At 40.3% G+C, this 18,344-nt stretch overlaps 1 protein-coding gene across 1 annotated transcript in view; it reads right to left on the bottom strand.

The window, feature by feature from the left end:
- Nucleotides 1-18,344, bottom strand: part of iars1 (isoleucyl-tRNA synthetase 1) — a 53,908-nt gene that overhangs the window by 17,298 nt on the left and 18,266 nt on the right. Inside the window, exons 13-23 of the mRNA XM_061043183.1 lie at nucleotides 16,961-17,059; nucleotides 11,415-11,541; nucleotides 9,626-9,699; nucleotides 7,885-8,079; nucleotides 7,044-7,130; nucleotides 6,379-6,462; nucleotides 3,837-3,981; nucleotides 3,032-3,152; nucleotides 2,785-2,876; nucleotides 2,431-2,508; nucleotides 1,647-1,768 (exon numbers count right to left, since the gene is read on the bottom strand). Of these exons, the coding sequence (XP_060899166.1) occupies nucleotides 1,647-1,768; nucleotides 2,431-2,508; nucleotides 2,785-2,876; nucleotides 3,032-3,152; nucleotides 3,837-3,981; nucleotides 6,379-6,462; nucleotides 7,044-7,130; nucleotides 7,885-8,079; nucleotides 9,626-9,699; nucleotides 11,415-11,541; nucleotides 16,961-17,059 (1,224 nt within the window). The remainder of the gene's footprint in view (nucleotides 1-1,646; nucleotides 1,769-2,430; nucleotides 2,509-2,784; nucleotides 2,877-3,031; nucleotides 3,153-3,836; nucleotides 3,982-6,378; nucleotides 6,463-7,043; nucleotides 7,131-7,884; nucleotides 8,080-9,625; nucleotides 9,700-11,414; nucleotides 11,542-16,960; nucleotides 17,060-18,344) is intronic.

The following is an 18,344-nucleotide window of genomic DNA, read 5'->3' on the forward strand; positions in this document are numbered from 1 at the left end:
TTGGTACCGCTGTGGAAAGATGTATCATCTGTGATTCAGTTTTATCAGCCAGAAACAGAGCTTTGCATTTGACACACCAGTGGAAAAAGACAATCTGCTCAGAAATGACTCACAAGCAAATCTTTATCCACAGAACCTATACCATCCCATAAACTAAGACTTGTGAAAAGGAAAAATTGATCAGACTGGCGATGTTAGAATGATAACATATAAGAGGAAAACAAGGCAGCAAACAATAGGAATAAAAATAAATAAAAATGACTACAACAGAAGAGCTGCTATGGGGCCTGACGGTTATCTAAAAACTACTGTGGACTCTGGAGCCTCAAAAGCTGCTTCTCCATGGAGTTTAGAGTGTGATACTGTCGGGGTAAAGTAAGGCCACGCACTCTGGCTGAGTCTGATTAGGCTGTGGATCAGCAGTGGATATCCTCTGGGAAAAATGTGGTGAAATGGGGGTGGGGCTGCAGGGTGACTATATGTGGAAAGAGCATCAGTTTTTAAACCAGATGACCTCAGTTACTTTTTATACGCTTTGAAATCTGGTTTAAGAAAGCGTCTGCCCTTTGGATGAATCATTGAACAAGACATGCTCGTAGATACAGAAGGAAATCCTTACAGTGTGTATTAGCAGCTTAGCTTGTTTTACCTAAAGCCTAGACTGTTTCATTTTAAAATGGAACAATTTCTGTGGATGTGTACGTAGGCCACCAGTATTTTACAGTCCACCTCTATGACACACAGCAGGAGACTGTTTTATGTTCTTAAATCTTTGATTCCTGTCCTTGTTTTCTTAGCCTGACTATTTGAAATGCTGGAAGAGGTTGGCGGCTACGGGGAAGAACAAAGGTGTGCAGAGGTGACACATTGACTGGTCGGGCTGCAAAACAGTTTATATATAAGTCTATAATTCAGTCACAAAATGTAGATGAAGGTAGTTAATGTTAAAGCCAAAGATGACATCATCAATTCCATTGTATAGTCCACAACCCCAACAAATGCCCAATCCACATCTCCCCACCCACAGCCCTTGAGCATCATGGTCAAGATTGTGAGGGCTCTACTGCAGACTTCATGCCTAATTCCACACGTGGGATTTACCCAGAGATCATTGCTAACTTGTTGACGTGAAGGATGTAATTATCCTTGCGCAAACTTAATGTAAACAAACGTTGGTATATGGAAGTTGTATTAAAATAGGTGCAGTTGATCACTTTTGTGGTTAAATAGCACATACTGTATGAAGACTGTTTGTATGTTTGGCTTTTACAACATTTGATAGTTTTCTAAAGCAAACAATGTATTGTGGAATAGATACAAATAGATACTGTCGGTCGGTGTTTTTCTCATTATTTATTTCTGCATCTTCTTCCATGTCATATACCATCTCAGGCCCAAGGACTAAGACACTCGCACTCCATGTCTGACACCATTAGAGTACTTTAGGGTTCAATGCTAAGGTTTAAGGTCGACTTTGTGATTGGGCCATATTCTGTGTACTCTCGTAGGGGAGTAAAGATCACTGTTGATTAATTTAATATCTAACTGTTGGTTGTTTTTAGCAAACAGATACTGAGAAATCTCCACTACTTTAACATGCGTCAATATCCCTAAATTTGTGAGCTGTATTGGAGGTTCTTACTAACCTGGCTTGTGGCAGCATGAGATAGTGGATGCTGCTGGCGTCCTTCTCTTCCACAGAGGCAGGGTCGATGAGGTGACGCAGGTTTTGGTACATCACCTCTGTAATGAAAGGTGTGAAGGGGGCCTGAGGGGATGTAGGGAAAAGAGCAAGACCCCATGAAAGAAAACGAGTAGAAGAGTAGAAGATTATTAAGATACTCTGTTGCTGTGGTTGATTCACATTTTCTGACAAAAAATAGGTCTAGAAGTCAGAAGCAGCAATGAAACCAGAATAAAAACACATTTTTCTCAACAGCTTTTCCCACTCAAACAGTGCAAAAGTTCAAACAGAATTATGTTGGAGAGAGGTTACTTTTAATGTGATTCTCATCCATTTCAACTACGGCTAATTAATTTGCCCAAAGCTGATCTGTATTGATCTGGGTTAGGATAACTGGCTCTCGCCTCACATGCAAACATCTTCAATGTGTTATAAATAAAAACTCCTACTGCTTATGCATTATGCATAGCCATGTGAGCACATACACACACAACTATTCTATATACCAGCATTAGTTCTTTACAAAAACCTCACCACAAGAAATTTTCCCCATACAATCTAATTACACGCACGCACGCACACACGCACACACGCACACACGCACACACACACACACACACACACACACACACACACACACACACACACACACACACACACACACACACACACACACACACACACACAATCTCTCTCTCTCTCTCTCTCTCTCGCACACACAAACAAACAGAAAGAGTATGACTCACCATCAGCCTGCACATGGAAAACAGGACACTGAAGAGGGTTTCCAGCGCCCACAGGCAGTCCTCAGTGCCACTCTCTCCCTGAAAAGTTCACACATGCATCAATACAGTGAGTCCCATTGCAACAGAGAGAAAAATAAATGTGCCCTCGCAGACATCAGAGCATTTATACTTAAACCCATGACAACCAAACATTCACTAGAAGGTCCATAAACTGATTACAGCTATGATTAAGACACTGAAATGTTTCCATTAAACAGTTACTCGTTTACATTATAAAAGAAACCTTCAGGACTTAAACCTATAAACTGTCATCGTTGACTCTAAATAAAAAATGATTCTGAATTGATATCTCACCTTCAGACGACGTCTGTTGGTCCTGACGTACCAGTTGGTGAGCATGTCCACAAACTTGACCAGGCGAGGAACGACTGTATACAGACGGTAAGCTGCGAGAGAAAACTACAGTCAGTTTACGTATAAAAACGGCATGATCAGGGTGCAAGATTAAGAGGATTTGAAAATTTGAAGCAGTTGTCTTTAAGCCTCTGTCCAGATCAATCTGAGTTTTAAAGAGGAAAAATGTGGCGTCTGCGTGTCTCACCGTCCATCTCAGTCTTGAAGAACTGGATGAGGGACTGAGTGAAGGACTGGATCCATTTATCCATGATGTTGTCACTCTGCTTTGCTGTGTTTTCATTGTACAGGAACTGAACGCCATCCTCCTAATTAATAAATACAATTACACACACACAGAGTTTGATGAGTTTGATGCTGCTGATGTGAGCCATCTACAGGCAGGAACAGCTAGTTCTACAGCCGTGTAGACACTTGGTCTATGTCAGACCTGCAGTGTTTGCTGTTATTATAGCGGCAGCAGGTGGTGGATGTGTGTGTGTGTGTGTGTGTGTTTGTGTGTGTGTTAATGCTATGAACTCAATAAGGTGTGTGTTGTGGAGTGAAACATGTGATTGATACTGGTAGTGAAAAGGTGAATCCAGACAATAAGGGTTGACGAGGGTGGTATATCTATGTATAGACTCGGCATGACAGAGGGAAGTCAGAAAACAAGGCTGAGGACACTAAGGGAACAACATGCTTTAAAACAATTGACAGGTTTTTTCACATGCAGAGCAGAGACAATAAATAAAAAATGCTTTCAGCTTCTGATTTTTTTCCAGATGAAACCAAGATCCCCCAGCCATAAGTAAACCAGTGACATACGGACATTAGGGGGATGTATAACTGCTGCTATGGCATCAAAAACGATCAATTTCCTTTTTTACTCTCATTAAACTTAATTGGTTAAAAGAAGTTACAATGTTGTGTTTTGTAGAACTGGAAAAGCTAAAGGACCATTGTATGAATTGTGCAGTGATGACCTTTTATTCTCTTCATTACACATGTACCTTCTGTAACCTTTGTACGTTCTGCACCAGAAAGCGGTAGGCGTTATACCACGGCAGGAAGACATCCTTCAACACGTCCCGAACACCATCCTCTTTGAAACGCAGGTTCTCTGCTCTCACCACAGGAGAGTTGATGAGGTACAGTCTACGCAGAGGGAAAGGAGGCTGGTGAGTATGGCAGAAATTATAATGACGGGCTGAGAGTGGGTACACAGGTAAAAAAAAATGAAAATGTGTTCATAGATGTGAAAGTAGGCCAAGTCAAATGAAAGATGTGTCGTGTTGTTGAGGACTGATAGATCACACAAAACAGCATTGAGGATAAAGTTTGCAGAACTTAGCGGGGACGCTCCAGTTACACATTCACCAAAATAACTTGAAATGCGGGAAACAGGAAAGTAAAAGGGAACCAAAACAACAGTGTTGAGGGAACACTGAACACCCGGTCGGCTTGTTTAGAGTTGAGTAAAACAAATTCATGAAGATGGCTACATGTAAGCTAAGCTGAAAAGAAATGTGTAACGCTCCATGTTTCTCAATATCAATCATTTTTACAGCTTAAAACGAATATTACAATTTTCTGTGTGTTCTCATTTAACAGTAAAATGGACGATTTTGTATATCTACAGAAGACGTTAGTGTTGTAGTCAAGACCACACTAACCGAGACCTACCCGAGACCAGAATGCTCTGAGACCAAAACAAGACCGAGACAATTAGGGATCGAGACCAAGACCCAGGCAGGACCATGAATATCACAAAAAAAACCATTATCTTGTGTGCAGTGAGTGTGTCACTCACTTAGACCAAAACACAGAGAAGGTTGCGGCCGTAACTGGGGGATAAAAATCCTAATTTGAACGAATACATGTAATTTGTTCTTTTAGAAAGGGTTGTTTTACTTAGAATCAAAGTGATGACGTGGAAAACTGGACTATCAGTGGTGGTCTTGATTTAAATCCGGAGTCGGCCCAGTCTGAGACCGAGAAAAAATGCTTTTGATTCCGAGACCTTCAAAAAGTGGCTGCAGATTTATTTTTATTTTATTTTACATTTAAGCGTATATCCTCTGAAAATAACTCTGTGAGTCATGACAGGGTTAGGGGCTATGTCAGTGATGTTTTCCGAGCCGTATCTACAGCGTGTTTACATGGACGGCCGGCCGGCTCATCCCCATGAGTATAAAAGTTGTTTAATTGAGGGACTATAACATACTGCACTCACTGCTTATTTGAATGTCACATAAGTGTTTTTAGATCACGGTCATTTCGTGTAAATTTACATGCAGTGTGAAGATACGAGTAAAATAAAGAGCGCTAGCATTAGCATGCTAACACAACAATGCAACCCAAGTTGTTTTGGTTTCATGCTGGTGCTCAAGGGCGACATCTACTGGATCACAAAGTTGCATATTCTTCCTTTAACAAACATGCTCAGAGTTTAATATTTCCTTTGTTTTTTTAAAGCTAAAGATAGAGACAACTGGGCCTGCAGCCCCATGAGTGTCAATTAATATTTGAGATTACAGGACATTTATCTGACACTATTAAAGGAAAGCTGGGTATCCTAATAAAAGGCTATGTAGATGTCAAATGTGTTTGGATTGGATAAGGTTTTCCAATTCAGCTCCATGTCCACTTTCATTATGTTTTGCAACATTTTTGGACAAACCCTTTCAAACCAACAGCTTATCAGTACAAATTAAATTCAGCGCAAAATCTCTTTTTCATTATTAAATCCAAATGCAATCACTGTTGACATGACAGACAGAAAATCTGACAAATCCATGCTTTAATAGCCTGTGGCAGGCCCCAGAACACAGTGCAGACTGCTTTTAAAAGGTTCTGATGATGATTTTAGAAGCAAGCCTACATGATGCAACGTCATGCAACAGGCCATCTGCGTTTCTAATATGAGCAACTCTTAAAATACATTTTTTAACAAAATGCACAATACACAGATCCATCAGCTAGTCAAATAGTTTTTGGCACCCTAAAATGAGCCAACATGATGTCAGAGGGCTGTTACTTCACCCGGTGTAAAAGCAAAGGGAGTTAAAGAAGTAAAGGAGCGCAGTGTTTAATAACCGCAACAGAGGAAGTCAAGTCTTAAAGCACAAAATAGATGTGTTCTATCTATAAAGGCCTTAAGAGAAAAAAAGCCATCACCTTTCTTTATTTATCTCCACAGCTCTTTCTTCATCAGTCTATATTGTGAGCATATGGCGGAACTGCATGGTGCTTTATTCATTAGACCATATGGCCATGGCGCTGTCACTGCTCAGGGCAAAGGAGTGAATGTAAGAGGAGAAAACGTGTGAATGCATGTGTGTGTACAGTATGCGTGACTGTGTGTACAATGTATGTAGGACAAAGAAGCTGCCTAGTTAAGCATGGATAGTGATTCAAACCTTTTAAAACTTCTTCCTGCTAATAACATAAGGTAGATTACCGCACAGATCCCAGCCACCGGCACACAGGCATTCATGCTTCAGAAACACACACACAATCACACACTGGTTCTCATTCAAGCACAGAGCTGACCTGAGGGCATCAGCTCCATAGTTCTGCACTATGAGTCCTGGATCCGGGTAGTTCTTCTTGCGCTTGCTCATCTTCTGTCCATCGCTGCAGGAGTGAGACAGCCAGAGGCATTAATGCACACACACACATGTATGCTTGAACTAAAGTGCATGTTTGAAACAATGCACGTTGGTATTCAAATTAGTCAAGTCCTTCCAGGTCAGTAGGCCTGTGAGCACAGTGCTGCATGTAGACCCAGGGGCTGAGGACAAGTAACTGTATTGTAGAGCAGCTCTGAGGGCTGAATGTTACAGCACATATAGCACACTGATCATTACAAGCAATAGAAAAAAATAATAAGACATGACTTGGTGAGAGAGGGAGCAAAACAGAATATAAAAATGTTAGGAAAGAGGGGGGCCAACTGTAGATAAATGGAGTCAAACAAGGAAATGATGTCCACAGAAAATAGGAAGACATTTGAAATTGACTGACAGAATAAGATTTGCAATATCCTATTTTTCTTGCAGTCAAAAAAATCCCCCAAATTGATCCTGCTGCTGGGTACTGTCTGTGTAGTCAAAGCCCAATATACAGCAGCTATACAAAAGTATTTTGAGAAACATTGTTAGCTTTTAATGAAAGACAGTTCTATTTGGAAATGAAGACCGATAAGAAAGACTTACCTAGCCAGTACAAGTCCGTTAACAATGACGTTCTTGAAGGGTGGTTTGCCGAACAGAGCTGTGGAAAGCACGAGCAGGGTGTAGAACCTACAACATGACACAGAAGGGCCGAATCCAAGGTAAGACTCCTTGCACAGTAGACTGCCAAGGACCCCCTCCACTAACCAAAACACACATTAAACTATGTGATATAACAGCAAAGATCCCTCAGGTGGGTACAGTCCACCGTAGAACAGTTGTGTCGTTTTGAAGCTGACACTCACAGTTATGGAAAGTTCAATGAATTTTGGAGCCACATTTGTCAACAGAGCTGTCATTCAGGGTGTTATACCCCTTTTGAAAGCATTAAATAAGAAACTAAAACTCAATTTAGAAAACACTTAAGCATGAATCAAAACTTGAATGACAGAAACCATGTTTGAGAAATAATTATTTGATCTGTATTTTAATTGTATAGTTTGATCTGAGTTCTATCTGCTTGTATCAAGAAGGCGGAGATTAAGACCTATACTGCAGCCAGACAGCAGGGGGAGCTGCAAATGTTTTGGCTTTACTTTTAGACAGCCGTCGTGCCGTTCATCTTTTTTTTTTTTTTTACAGTCTATCGTACGAAGTTGGACTGAAACATTCCAAATGATTAATTCTCCAATAAAAGGATGAAAAGGATAAAAATACAAACATACATAAACAATACCTTAAAAACAATTACAAACACACTGATTTAAAGCATTGATTTTTGTCTGCCAGCCCAGTCATGCTCTGCTCTTCTCATTCAAGCTAAAGAGGGAGGCTCTCTGGTATTTCCCTTCATCCCTCTATCATTCATTCATTCATAGCTCACCATCCTCTCGTCTGGTCAATGCCTTCAGCGATGAAGTCTGCTGGGAATGTGTCCTCAAACTCCTTCCTGTTTTCAAAGGGGTAGTGGACTTGGGCGTAAGGCATGCTGCCGCTCTCGAACCAGCAGTCGAACACCTCGGTGATCCTACGCAGGGTGCCTTTACCACACCGTGACGGGATGGTCAGATTGTCGATGCTGGGTGGAGAAAAAGTAAACAAAAAGAAAGAAAGGAGCGTTGGGACAAATGGCAGCAATAACAAATTCAACCACTCCTGCTATATTTTAGTTTTTATTAATGTTATGATGATTTCTGTTCATCTATATGCTTTTGGGCAGCCATCCCAAACAGTGGTTTTATAATATTTCACCGCTGGGAATGAGGTTTAAGAAAAGAATAGCAGAGCTCATGTTGTGCTGACACCCGCTAGAATAAGGTCGGTTATTGCTTTATGCTTCAAGGATATAAAGATGAATTTACTTCATATACCCACATACTGTATACCCACACAGATTCAGCCCTAGAGTTTTTTTTTTCCAGTGAAGTTTCTCAAGCTGAGGAAAACAAAACCTGAGAGAGAAAATGAGCTTGCATATTGTAGTAGTTATAAACTGTCAGTCTGTGTGTGGTGCCCACTAAATCTCTAATATATCCTCAAGGTTCTATTCTGGCCAAAGAAAAGACAGAAAATGTAAACAACTAACATCAGAAGGTAATAAATCCACATAAAGTTGTTTAAGGGAAATTTACAGTATTTTCTCTCCCAGCTGCAACCTCCTTCACATTTCTTTTTTTTTAGAGTTATTAGCACTCAGGCCTATAAAACACAGAATACACCTTTAATAATCTGTTCGCAGCCACTAAAGCTGCTCTGCTGCTCCTAAGAGCTCTACTTCTGGGTCTGTTGAGGAAAGAGAGAGGAGTTTTTATGAAAAGAAGTGCACTACTGAGCACATTTTCAGTTGTTTTTTAATATATGATTGTTGCAGTGTGCTGTGCATATGAGTTTGCTAAATGTTTCCCTTTCCATTATGCAGTAAAAGTGATTATCTCTAGGAGCCATGCATTTCACTCCTTATTATATGACTTCATAACAGTTTGTCCATTTAGTTGTTAGAGAAATCAAATCTAAAATGTTTCAGTCAATCAGATAACTTAAAGCTAACACAGTATGTTATATCTCCAGCAACAGGTCTTTTCAATCCAATTGACCTTACTGTCATTTTGCAATGCAGAGGTTTTGCAGAGCAACATGAGAACATGTTTTCCAGGAAATATCTAATCACGTGTGTCCCCAAACATGGAATATATAAAACACAATATAAAAGTCCCTGAGCTAAAACCGCATGTTTAAGAACAGTTCAATATAAATAGAAGACTTTCAATAGAATCTCCCTCAGGATCAATAAAGCATCTATCTCTCCATCCATCCGTCGTGGGATTCTCATGATCTTCCAAACAGAAAAGGAACCGCAAAGGTACAACCCAAACATGGGAACAGAGCAGAGACAACTTCTTCCTCCCCCATCAATTAAAGATGGCCGACACCATGTAAAAGATTATAGTTAATGATATGATGGAGAGCGGAAGATTGAAGTGATGTGCGTTCAACAACATCAGTGTGGTCCAGGCAGGCAGGTCACAGAGGATGTCAGGGTAACAGATTATCACAGCAGACACACACCGCTGAGTTCATGTTCAGGTTTGTTGGCTGACAATCTTACTGCTGGCTCAGTGACTCACCTCTCCCGATGCAGATCAGTTACTTTGACTCCGGTCAGCTCCTCAAGTTCAGCTATGGAGCCGACACACACCACCTGAAGGGACAAATACACAGAGACACATTAACACACAAGACAGCAAGAGTAAGTCAACTCACAAAAAGTTAATGTTTAAGGCTGAAATGAAAGGCTGTATAAATAGTTGATCTTAAACTAAATATATTAAAATTACTCTCGAGTCCAAGACAAATTTTGTCAAGGGAAAATCAAGTGTATTGTATCTTATTGCATCGTATGGTATCTGATGTCCAAACAACACACGGTTTTGTCTCAAAACCCACACAAACTGAGGATAGTTGTACTTACTTAAATTTGAACTTAAGTGTCAAAAGCCTGCAAAGTACTATCAGTACCAGGCCTCCTCATTCAGGTGTATTTTCCTGTCATTTTGCATCTTATTCTATCAATACACACATCTTCAAACTAGGCCCACTTCAACACACTTCCTGAATAACTTCCACCTTACAAAGTATGATAAAGTATGTTAACGGTCTCCGCGGAGAGTTAACCTGTAGGCCCTGCTCTAGTTTTACCACAGCACCAGGTAACATGGCCCAGATAGAGTCTGATACACCACTGTCACGTACAAAAGAAGGAGGAAGTCAAAGAAAGCCACCAAAAACATTAGCACAGATAAAAGAACGACAAAAGAAAAGAAGCAGACAGATAGAAATTATACTGCCACAGACATACAAGCACACACACACGTGCTGCTTTTAGGTTTGAGTGTGTAGAAATTGTCTCCGAGGGGTGTGTGAGGGAGGCACCAGGGAGAGCGAGCGCTCTGGAAACAGTCACAACGCTATTTGCAGCAAGCAGGTCGCTGGCTGTCCCTCTTTCAGCCAACGCTTCATTTTTCAAACGCTTAAACAACCTAATTCTGACATCTCTATTCAGCTCAGTCTACTTCACATATCCTGCTGGGTTTGGCAATGAACATCAACAGCCACACAAACATTCACTCTGTTTATTTTTCATCCCTCATATTTACCCCCTTCTGATGTCTTTCTCTGTTTCCTCACAAGCTAATTTATTCTGTCCCTTCTCATCTTTATCCTTATTTTCTGTGCCTTTCTTCCCTTTTTACCCTCAGATAACCGTTTGTCTTGAGGACCTTTGAAGTCGCCTTAACTGGCATGAAGAGAAGCCAAACACATTTTGGGTTTGTGTTTATTTGCTGTTTACATTAATGAATCATTCATGTGCAGAGTTCAGGGAGGCACTTGTTAATGGTGCCTGAGGGGGGCTGACTTTGACTACAGTTAAGGAGTCACGGAACGCTCTTGTTTGACACCATGGTCACATCACTTTGCCATGCCAGGAAAGTCCTACACCAGCTTCCACACACACAAAAGAAGGGCCAGATATGCCAAATTATGAGAGAGTCAAAAACAGGTCAACGAGAAGAAACTTCACCCTGCCAATTTATGAGAAGAGCTGAAATTCTGCACCCTCGCAGCACACTAATCTTCCTTTGCAGAGACACAAGCCACTTTTTCCTAAACTCATTTCTATGGTAAATAAAAGTGAGAGTTATGGAGAGTTCAACTTTTCAATTATGCCCTCTCATGCTCAGCCCAGATTGATTTGTGAGGGCTGCCTGCGCTGAGAAAAGAGTAAGTGTCTTGGTATTTGGTCATGACATAGACAAATTGTGTAATCTCTGCAGAGTACAAAGACACATACGAAGCATTAACATCTCTATTAAAGCATAACAAGAGAGTATTTGTTGTGTGTCGTGTTTTGCTGACCTCCTCGAAGTCGTCGCTGACCCAGAGCGGGATCGGTGTGCCCCAGTAACGGTTCCTCGAGATCGCCCAGTCTCGTGCGTCTCTTAGCCAGTTACCGAAACGTTTCTCCCGCACAAACTCTGGCACCCTGGAAAGACAGAGATGATATTATAAAAACATGGATTCAGCCGGTAAGTCTACTGTGGCTTTAAAAGACATTGAACAGGAATGTTGCTGTAATACCCTTTTTTTTAAACCTCATTTCTTTTTAAACAGGGTTCACCTTGTTATGTTAAGTTTTCCAACACATTTTTTAAACACCACATGGAAGTAAATGTAATATTTGTTTTTATGTTGTATGTTCTTTGTTGGGCAGCACGGTGTTGAAGTAGTTAGGGCTGGTGCCTCACAACAGTCAGATTGGGCCTCTCTGTGTGGAGATTGCATGTTCTCCCTGTGCATGTGTTGGTTCGGTCTGGGCACTCCTGCAGTCCAAAGACATGCTCCTTCGGTCAAATGGTGACTCTGAATTTGAGCATAGGTGTGAATGTGAGTGTGACTGGTTGTATGATGTATGTATGTCAGCCCTGTGATTGACTGGCAAACAGTCTAGGGTGTACCTCGCCTCTCGCCTGATTACAGCTGGGATTAGGTCCAGCCCCCTGCGACTACGAACGGGAAAAGTGGTATAGATAATGGATGGATGGTATTCTTTATTTCTGTAACAAAATCCCCAAGAAACACCCACATTTGTTGTGTGTGTTAACATACTTAGTAATAAACCTGTCTCTGATTCTGATTTTGAAAGATTCCAAAGTATGAAAATACTGTTAAAACTAGAAGGGGGTTATGGAATCAATAATTCAATATTTTATATTTTACCACTTTGAGTTCTTTGCAGCAGAGTCCTTCTTAGAATATTTATTAAATCAATGCAACGTAGACTTGAAAGCACGTCGTAAAAATGATATATAAACAAGAGTTTTAATTTATGCATTTAAGTTTGACCTAAAAACAGACACTTGCCCGTTATAACCTAACTCTTCCTTTTTTATACTGCCTCTTCAATACATGCATGCAGACCAAAAAGCCCCAAGTAGCTAAATCAAAACAAAGAATAAAAGAAAAAAGAAAAAGGGCAACAATAAATACCATGTTGTAAGTCTTTCACTTACAATGATAAAACAAGTGGTAGAAATCAATGTATAAAAATCGACACATTAGGAGTTGCAAAGCTTTCATGCTACTGTAAGCACGGAAACGTGATCATGTTTGCTAAAAGTCTGCTTAAAGAAATACCTTTGAAAAAAATCCCTCCTAGTTTCCAAGTGTCACATTATGCAAACTAGCGCCTGTGGCATGCAAGAGAGGATATATTAAAATACTCTGTGAGGACTTTTTGCCTGGTTATGAAACAGACTGAAATAAGCCATGACGCCACACTATGACCTACAAAAGCAAACCACACCATGGGTGACAAGATAGAATATTTTTTCTATAGTCATTTTTAATGTCTGTCACTGCCGGGGTAGGTGTGGATTCACAGCATGCTACTGAAACAGCTTTTGTTTACATTTTTCATCAGAGATATACACACAGAGTGATTTGTTTGACTGTTAAAAAAAGGCAAGTTGAGATTTTTATTAGAAAACACCACTTACACATGTACAGGAGCAGATCAATTAAAAAATAAGAGGAGTGTCTCTGCCCACACGGCTACCAGCAACACAAAATGAAAGTTTCTTACAGGAGCCATAAGTCTTTTATACATTTCATTTTGCAAATACCATGTTAATTTAATGTGCATACATTTTTCCACAACAAGAGCGCCCATTATCATATTGTGTATTAAATTAATTCATTTATGGAGCTGGCTTTTTTTCCACTTTCATTAAGCCCTTAAAACAAAGTTCACCTTTCCTTTTATATAGCTCAACTGCAAAAGGTTAACATCCCCTTCAAGGCACATTCCTCCCTAGTATCTCTTTTCTACCCTCCTTCTCTAGTTTGCCCATTTCTAGCTCTAATCCCCTATCTCACAATCACTTCCTCTCATTTTTTCCTGTCCTCCCCTCTTACTTTGCCCGGCAGTGTTGCTCAGGAGAACAGAGCAGGGAGGGGGTATAAATCGTCTTCAGGATCCACGCGCTTAGCAACGAGTTCATCAATTCCCATTTGTAGAAGGCATTTCTATTTAGGCCCCTAATATATCAATTTAATGATTTTTTTTTTTTTTTTTTTAAGCTTCTCACAAACCCCCCACAAACACTCCTCCACAGTCACCCTCCCTATCCTGCTTCCTGCTAAATGTAGACTTTAAAGTGTGCTGTCTTGTGCTCGAGACGCACCGTGGAGCCATTTAATATGTACACGCTTTCTATTAAAAGTCAGAGACACAGGGGATGGATGCAAGAGGGAGACAGAGAGACAGAGGTTGTGGTCAGGAAGGGGACCTACTGAGCATGTGCATAATGGAGAAAAAAAAAGATACAGGCGATGGGAAGATGGTAAAAATAGAGGAAGGAAAATGAGCAGCAGTGTTGAAGGACAACTAACCAGGCAATCTGGCATTGACTGAACACATCATGATAAACAGTGAATAACTGATCATGGAGCAGGAAAAGTAACTAAGCATTGACGCAGTGTTCATGTGGCTGATTGATAAAAATGCTGGTTAGAATGGTTAGGTTAGCATTAGCTGCTCTGTATCATCTCTAACATTAGCAGCTCTTGGATTTTGTCAAGTTTCCTAATACACATCTTCAGCAGAGCTCACTGGGAGGTTTCAGTCCTCAAAGCATTTTCTAGTGCTGCGTAGGGAAACAAACTGCAATATGAACAGTTAAACAAAGTCATGTCATAATGACAAAACTGTGATCTTACCTTTCCTTATCATGCTACTAGAACTGAGTAGTTGTACACTTAAACACAGGGCCAATAGGCCTATTTCCTTTCCTTCCTCGTTCATTTCCTTTAACTGTGGAGTAAGTGTTGGAAGCACAGCATCATCTCAGTCTTTAAGCGCTATCATGCAAACAGCCATCAAGGGCATATTTTAGGAACACTTCACTTTAAAATTACTAGCCTAAATGATTTTTAAGAAATAGCTGGAATCAGCATCTTAACCAACTGAAGAAGCTAACTGTAGCTAGCTACAGCTGATCAAATCTTCCAGCAACAGCTTGTCATTTAGGCTTGAAATGACACGCCAGCTTTTTCCTACAAATACCTGAAGACTACTGGCTCTTACACACTTCCAGTTCCAGGCGGGATACTCACACCACTGCTACGTCTCATGTGTAATGTGTAACGCACAGAGGCAGAATGGTGGGGCAAAGTCGTTACCCCCTAATCTGCCATCTGAGGTAGTAACAGAGACGGAATGGGGGAAGATTGTGTCTGTGTGTAACGTCTGAGCGCTGCGTGTGTGTATGTGAAGCTCCCATTGTGTGACTCACTGTGCTTCTCACGATTGTGCAATGCCGCAAATGTTTAAAGGGATACTTCACCCATTTGCATTAAGCTATGTATCATTAGAAACTCTGCAGTATTTTTGAATGGTCGTGCATCCCGCCCTCATTTTCCCCTGAGACGGGATGTCTTTGTATTTTTAAGTCTGACAAGGAGCCTCCGACGACGCAAAAATCGTCATTTTGCCTCACCGGAGGCTCGCGGTTAGCAGGGCTGAAACTACAACGCTAGTTCCTCATATTTTCGACCACTGAAGCTACAAACCAATCACAGATCAGTGGGTGGGACCTCACTCCCAGAAACGAAACTTAACGTCCGCAATATTGCTTGGAAGCTATGCTAACAGGCTCTATGGAGAAAGCTGATAAGAACCAAAAATGTATGTCACATTTCTACTACATATATGACCCAATGTCAATACAGATTCATGTTTCAACGGGTGAAGTATCCCTTTAAGTGCAAGGGCACAGTGACAGCTGAACTTCGTTATGGCGCTGTTACGGAATTTCAATCTGTAAACAGCTAAAGACCAACAGCTTCAATTACTGAGAAGTGGCATGAAAAACTAAAAACATAGGGAAAAAAGTCAAATGAAGGAGTGCGTGTCTGATTCTTGGCTCATCCAACTCCAACTCTTTTCAGGACCAGTCCATCATTTCCACATTTTCTTTTACACTTAGGACCAAGAACCTTCATGCACCAGTGCCAAGCGTCCTGCACATTGAGCTTAGACCCACTCCCCTGGAGAACGCTCATTAATTTTGTTCCTTAATTTATTCAAGCAGACACATATCTGGAGGAATCAGTCTGAACTCTCTCAATAGATACTTAGCCTCAGTCTACCCACTGCACCCTGTGAGTAAAGAGAGATAAAATGAACAAATCACTTTGAGAATATGGTAACTAGCACTTTGCTTTCTGAAGTATTCTCTTAAGTCTCTCATCAACTAACATGAACTTCTATATAGAGTTACAGAACTCTGCAAGGATTTATGTTTTTTTTTTAAAGCTGCTGATGAGCTGGCAACCCTCACTGGCAGACAGACAATCTCCCAGAGACTGGAACTCGAGTATGAAAGTGGAGTCTAATCAAAAAGAGAAAAAAATCAAATAATTAGGGTTGGAGAATAAGCTTAATTAGAAAGCTGCATAAGAGCAACACCCTCAGCGCTCAGCACAGGGATGAAATGTGGGTGTATATGCGTAATTTCTTCAAGTGTAGCAGCTGAAAGTATAATTAAAAAGAAGGTAGATTTACTGAATGAGTTTTTTTATACATACAGGGGTCAAAATAACTGTTCAACTACGACTACGAAAAGCTTCCACCTCTTTCCATTCGGGTCTAGAACTGAAACAATTCACTTTGTTTGTCTTTTTAGTACATTTCCGATTTAATAGACCAACTAATGGGTTCATTAATAGCAAAAAAAATGCAGATAAACTATAAGGAAGCTTAATACAAAAAATAACAAACATATTTATACTACCATACCTTACTACATGCAGTAACAGTAGTCCTCAGATAAGTAATACAGTAGTAGAGTGTGTGCGTGTGTGTTCCTGCAGGTCTCTCTGAACATGTGTGTCTGTGCGTCTTCACCTTCCTAGCGGCTAGTCATTCATCTCAGTCTGACAGTCCCATTACCAGAGGCAGCTACTGTGGCTCAGAAAGAGCACTGGGAGCACCAGGGGTAATACCACTTAGCAAAGCCATCATGCTGATGCTTACATTTTATCCACGTTCTGCCAGTACAATTAGCATCATGCTAATGTGCGTCGCAATAAAATGCTTTGATGATGGTTTTGACCCCATTTAATGAAGAATTAATAAATGTTTGCAACTTGCATTTTTAACCCAGTATCTTTTTACATGTCAGCTGATACATGGCTATCCTGCAGGGACAGGGCCAATAGCTGTGACAAACGACTTGATGTGGTTGTGCAGAATAGTGGCTTTAATTTTTTTGGGACCGCTACCGCCATCTTCCCTGTCTAGAAGGTATTTTGGGCTTCCTGTCCGACAAGAAAGTCAAAGTGGTTAATTCAATGTCACTTAGCACCAAGCTAATTAACACTAGTTTCAGATAAGAGCTTACCAGTAACATTTGTCGTTGTTGTCCAGCAGTTTCTGCACCATGTGCTCCACTCGGACAAACCAGCTCGGGACAGCTTTGTAGATCAGGGGTGTGTCAGACCTAAAAGTACATTAAGACACAACATTAAGCATCAGGATGCTACATACTGAGATATTATAACAGAGTAAGAAAAGTAGTGTTCAAGAATATATCAAAATTGAATTTTATGATGGCATCAAGTTCTAATTTGTCAAGCTAATTATTTTAAAAGCCCATCTTTGTGACAGACATAATAAGTTACCTAAGGCTATAAATGTGCTATAAGTGATGTGTGGCATCAGTTTACTCGCTCCAAACTTGTCCCAATAAAAACAACACTTAAATAATAAAGGATTTTTAGAATTGGGGCTTATAATTGATGACTGTTCTGTTTACATATTGTGTAGTTTGTTATAATTATCCTGTGGCTGATCCCCTTCAATAAAATAAGGTATACTTTAATGTCATAAGAAAATTAGTTTTTGGACTCCATCCTTCAGGTACGCAGAGAATAAAAAACAAACATACTGCATAAAAACACACAACACATCACAGCAATCCCATTTAATGAATGACTGAAAATGATCATGTTTGAGTTCTTTAGCAATGCTAGTCACAAGGTCACGGTCACGGTTTAGATGTTTGGTTATCAATCAGTATTAGCCAATGCCCTGGGGATTAGCTATAGCATGCTAATATGCTAAACAAATTTGTTGAACATGGTATCAACGTATACCTTTTATGTCATTGTGGACATGTTAACATTAATATTTAGATCAAAGTCATTCTGTGACTAAAAGCAACCTCCTTAGCTATTAGCATGGCTGTTGATTCCATCACCTATTTGTGGTTACAAGGGAACAGTTTTATATCTACCAACTTGTGTTCTCTTAACACATAGAGCACATCGCTGCATTATTATTGGGTTAATTCATCTTGCAGCTGCTCAAATAAGGACACTGAATTATAAACTAAGTTGATGTGTGTGGCTTTTCGTGTGCCTGTTGGATGCAATGTGATAACGTGGGACCTTGGGAGGTTATGTCGTAACCCTGACAGTGGCCTTGTGAATTGATTCAGTGCAGAGACAACAAAAACGACTGATTTTTTGCGATGATGCTCCTGAGGGAGGAATGAGCACAGAGGGACATCCCAACTCTGCTTTAAAACACTGTACTGTACAGAGCATTTAATTAAAAGCACAATATTTCATCTACTGTTGTATAAATGTATTTTGAATGAGTAAAATTGATTTTATTTCTCCAGGCTTAGCTTCTATAATATTTTATCAGGTTGTTTTTGCAGGTTGGGTTATTCTATATCTGGTGTTTTAGGGTGTGTGACCAAGGTGATTTTTTTAACTGGC

The sequence above is a fragment of the Labrus mixtus genome, chromosome 7 (genome assembly GCF_963584025.1).
Source record: "Labrus mixtus chromosome 7, fLabMix1.1, whole genome shotgun sequence".
Lineage (NCBI taxonomy): Eukaryota > Metazoa > Chordata > Actinopteri > Labriformes > Labridae > Labrus > Labrus mixtus.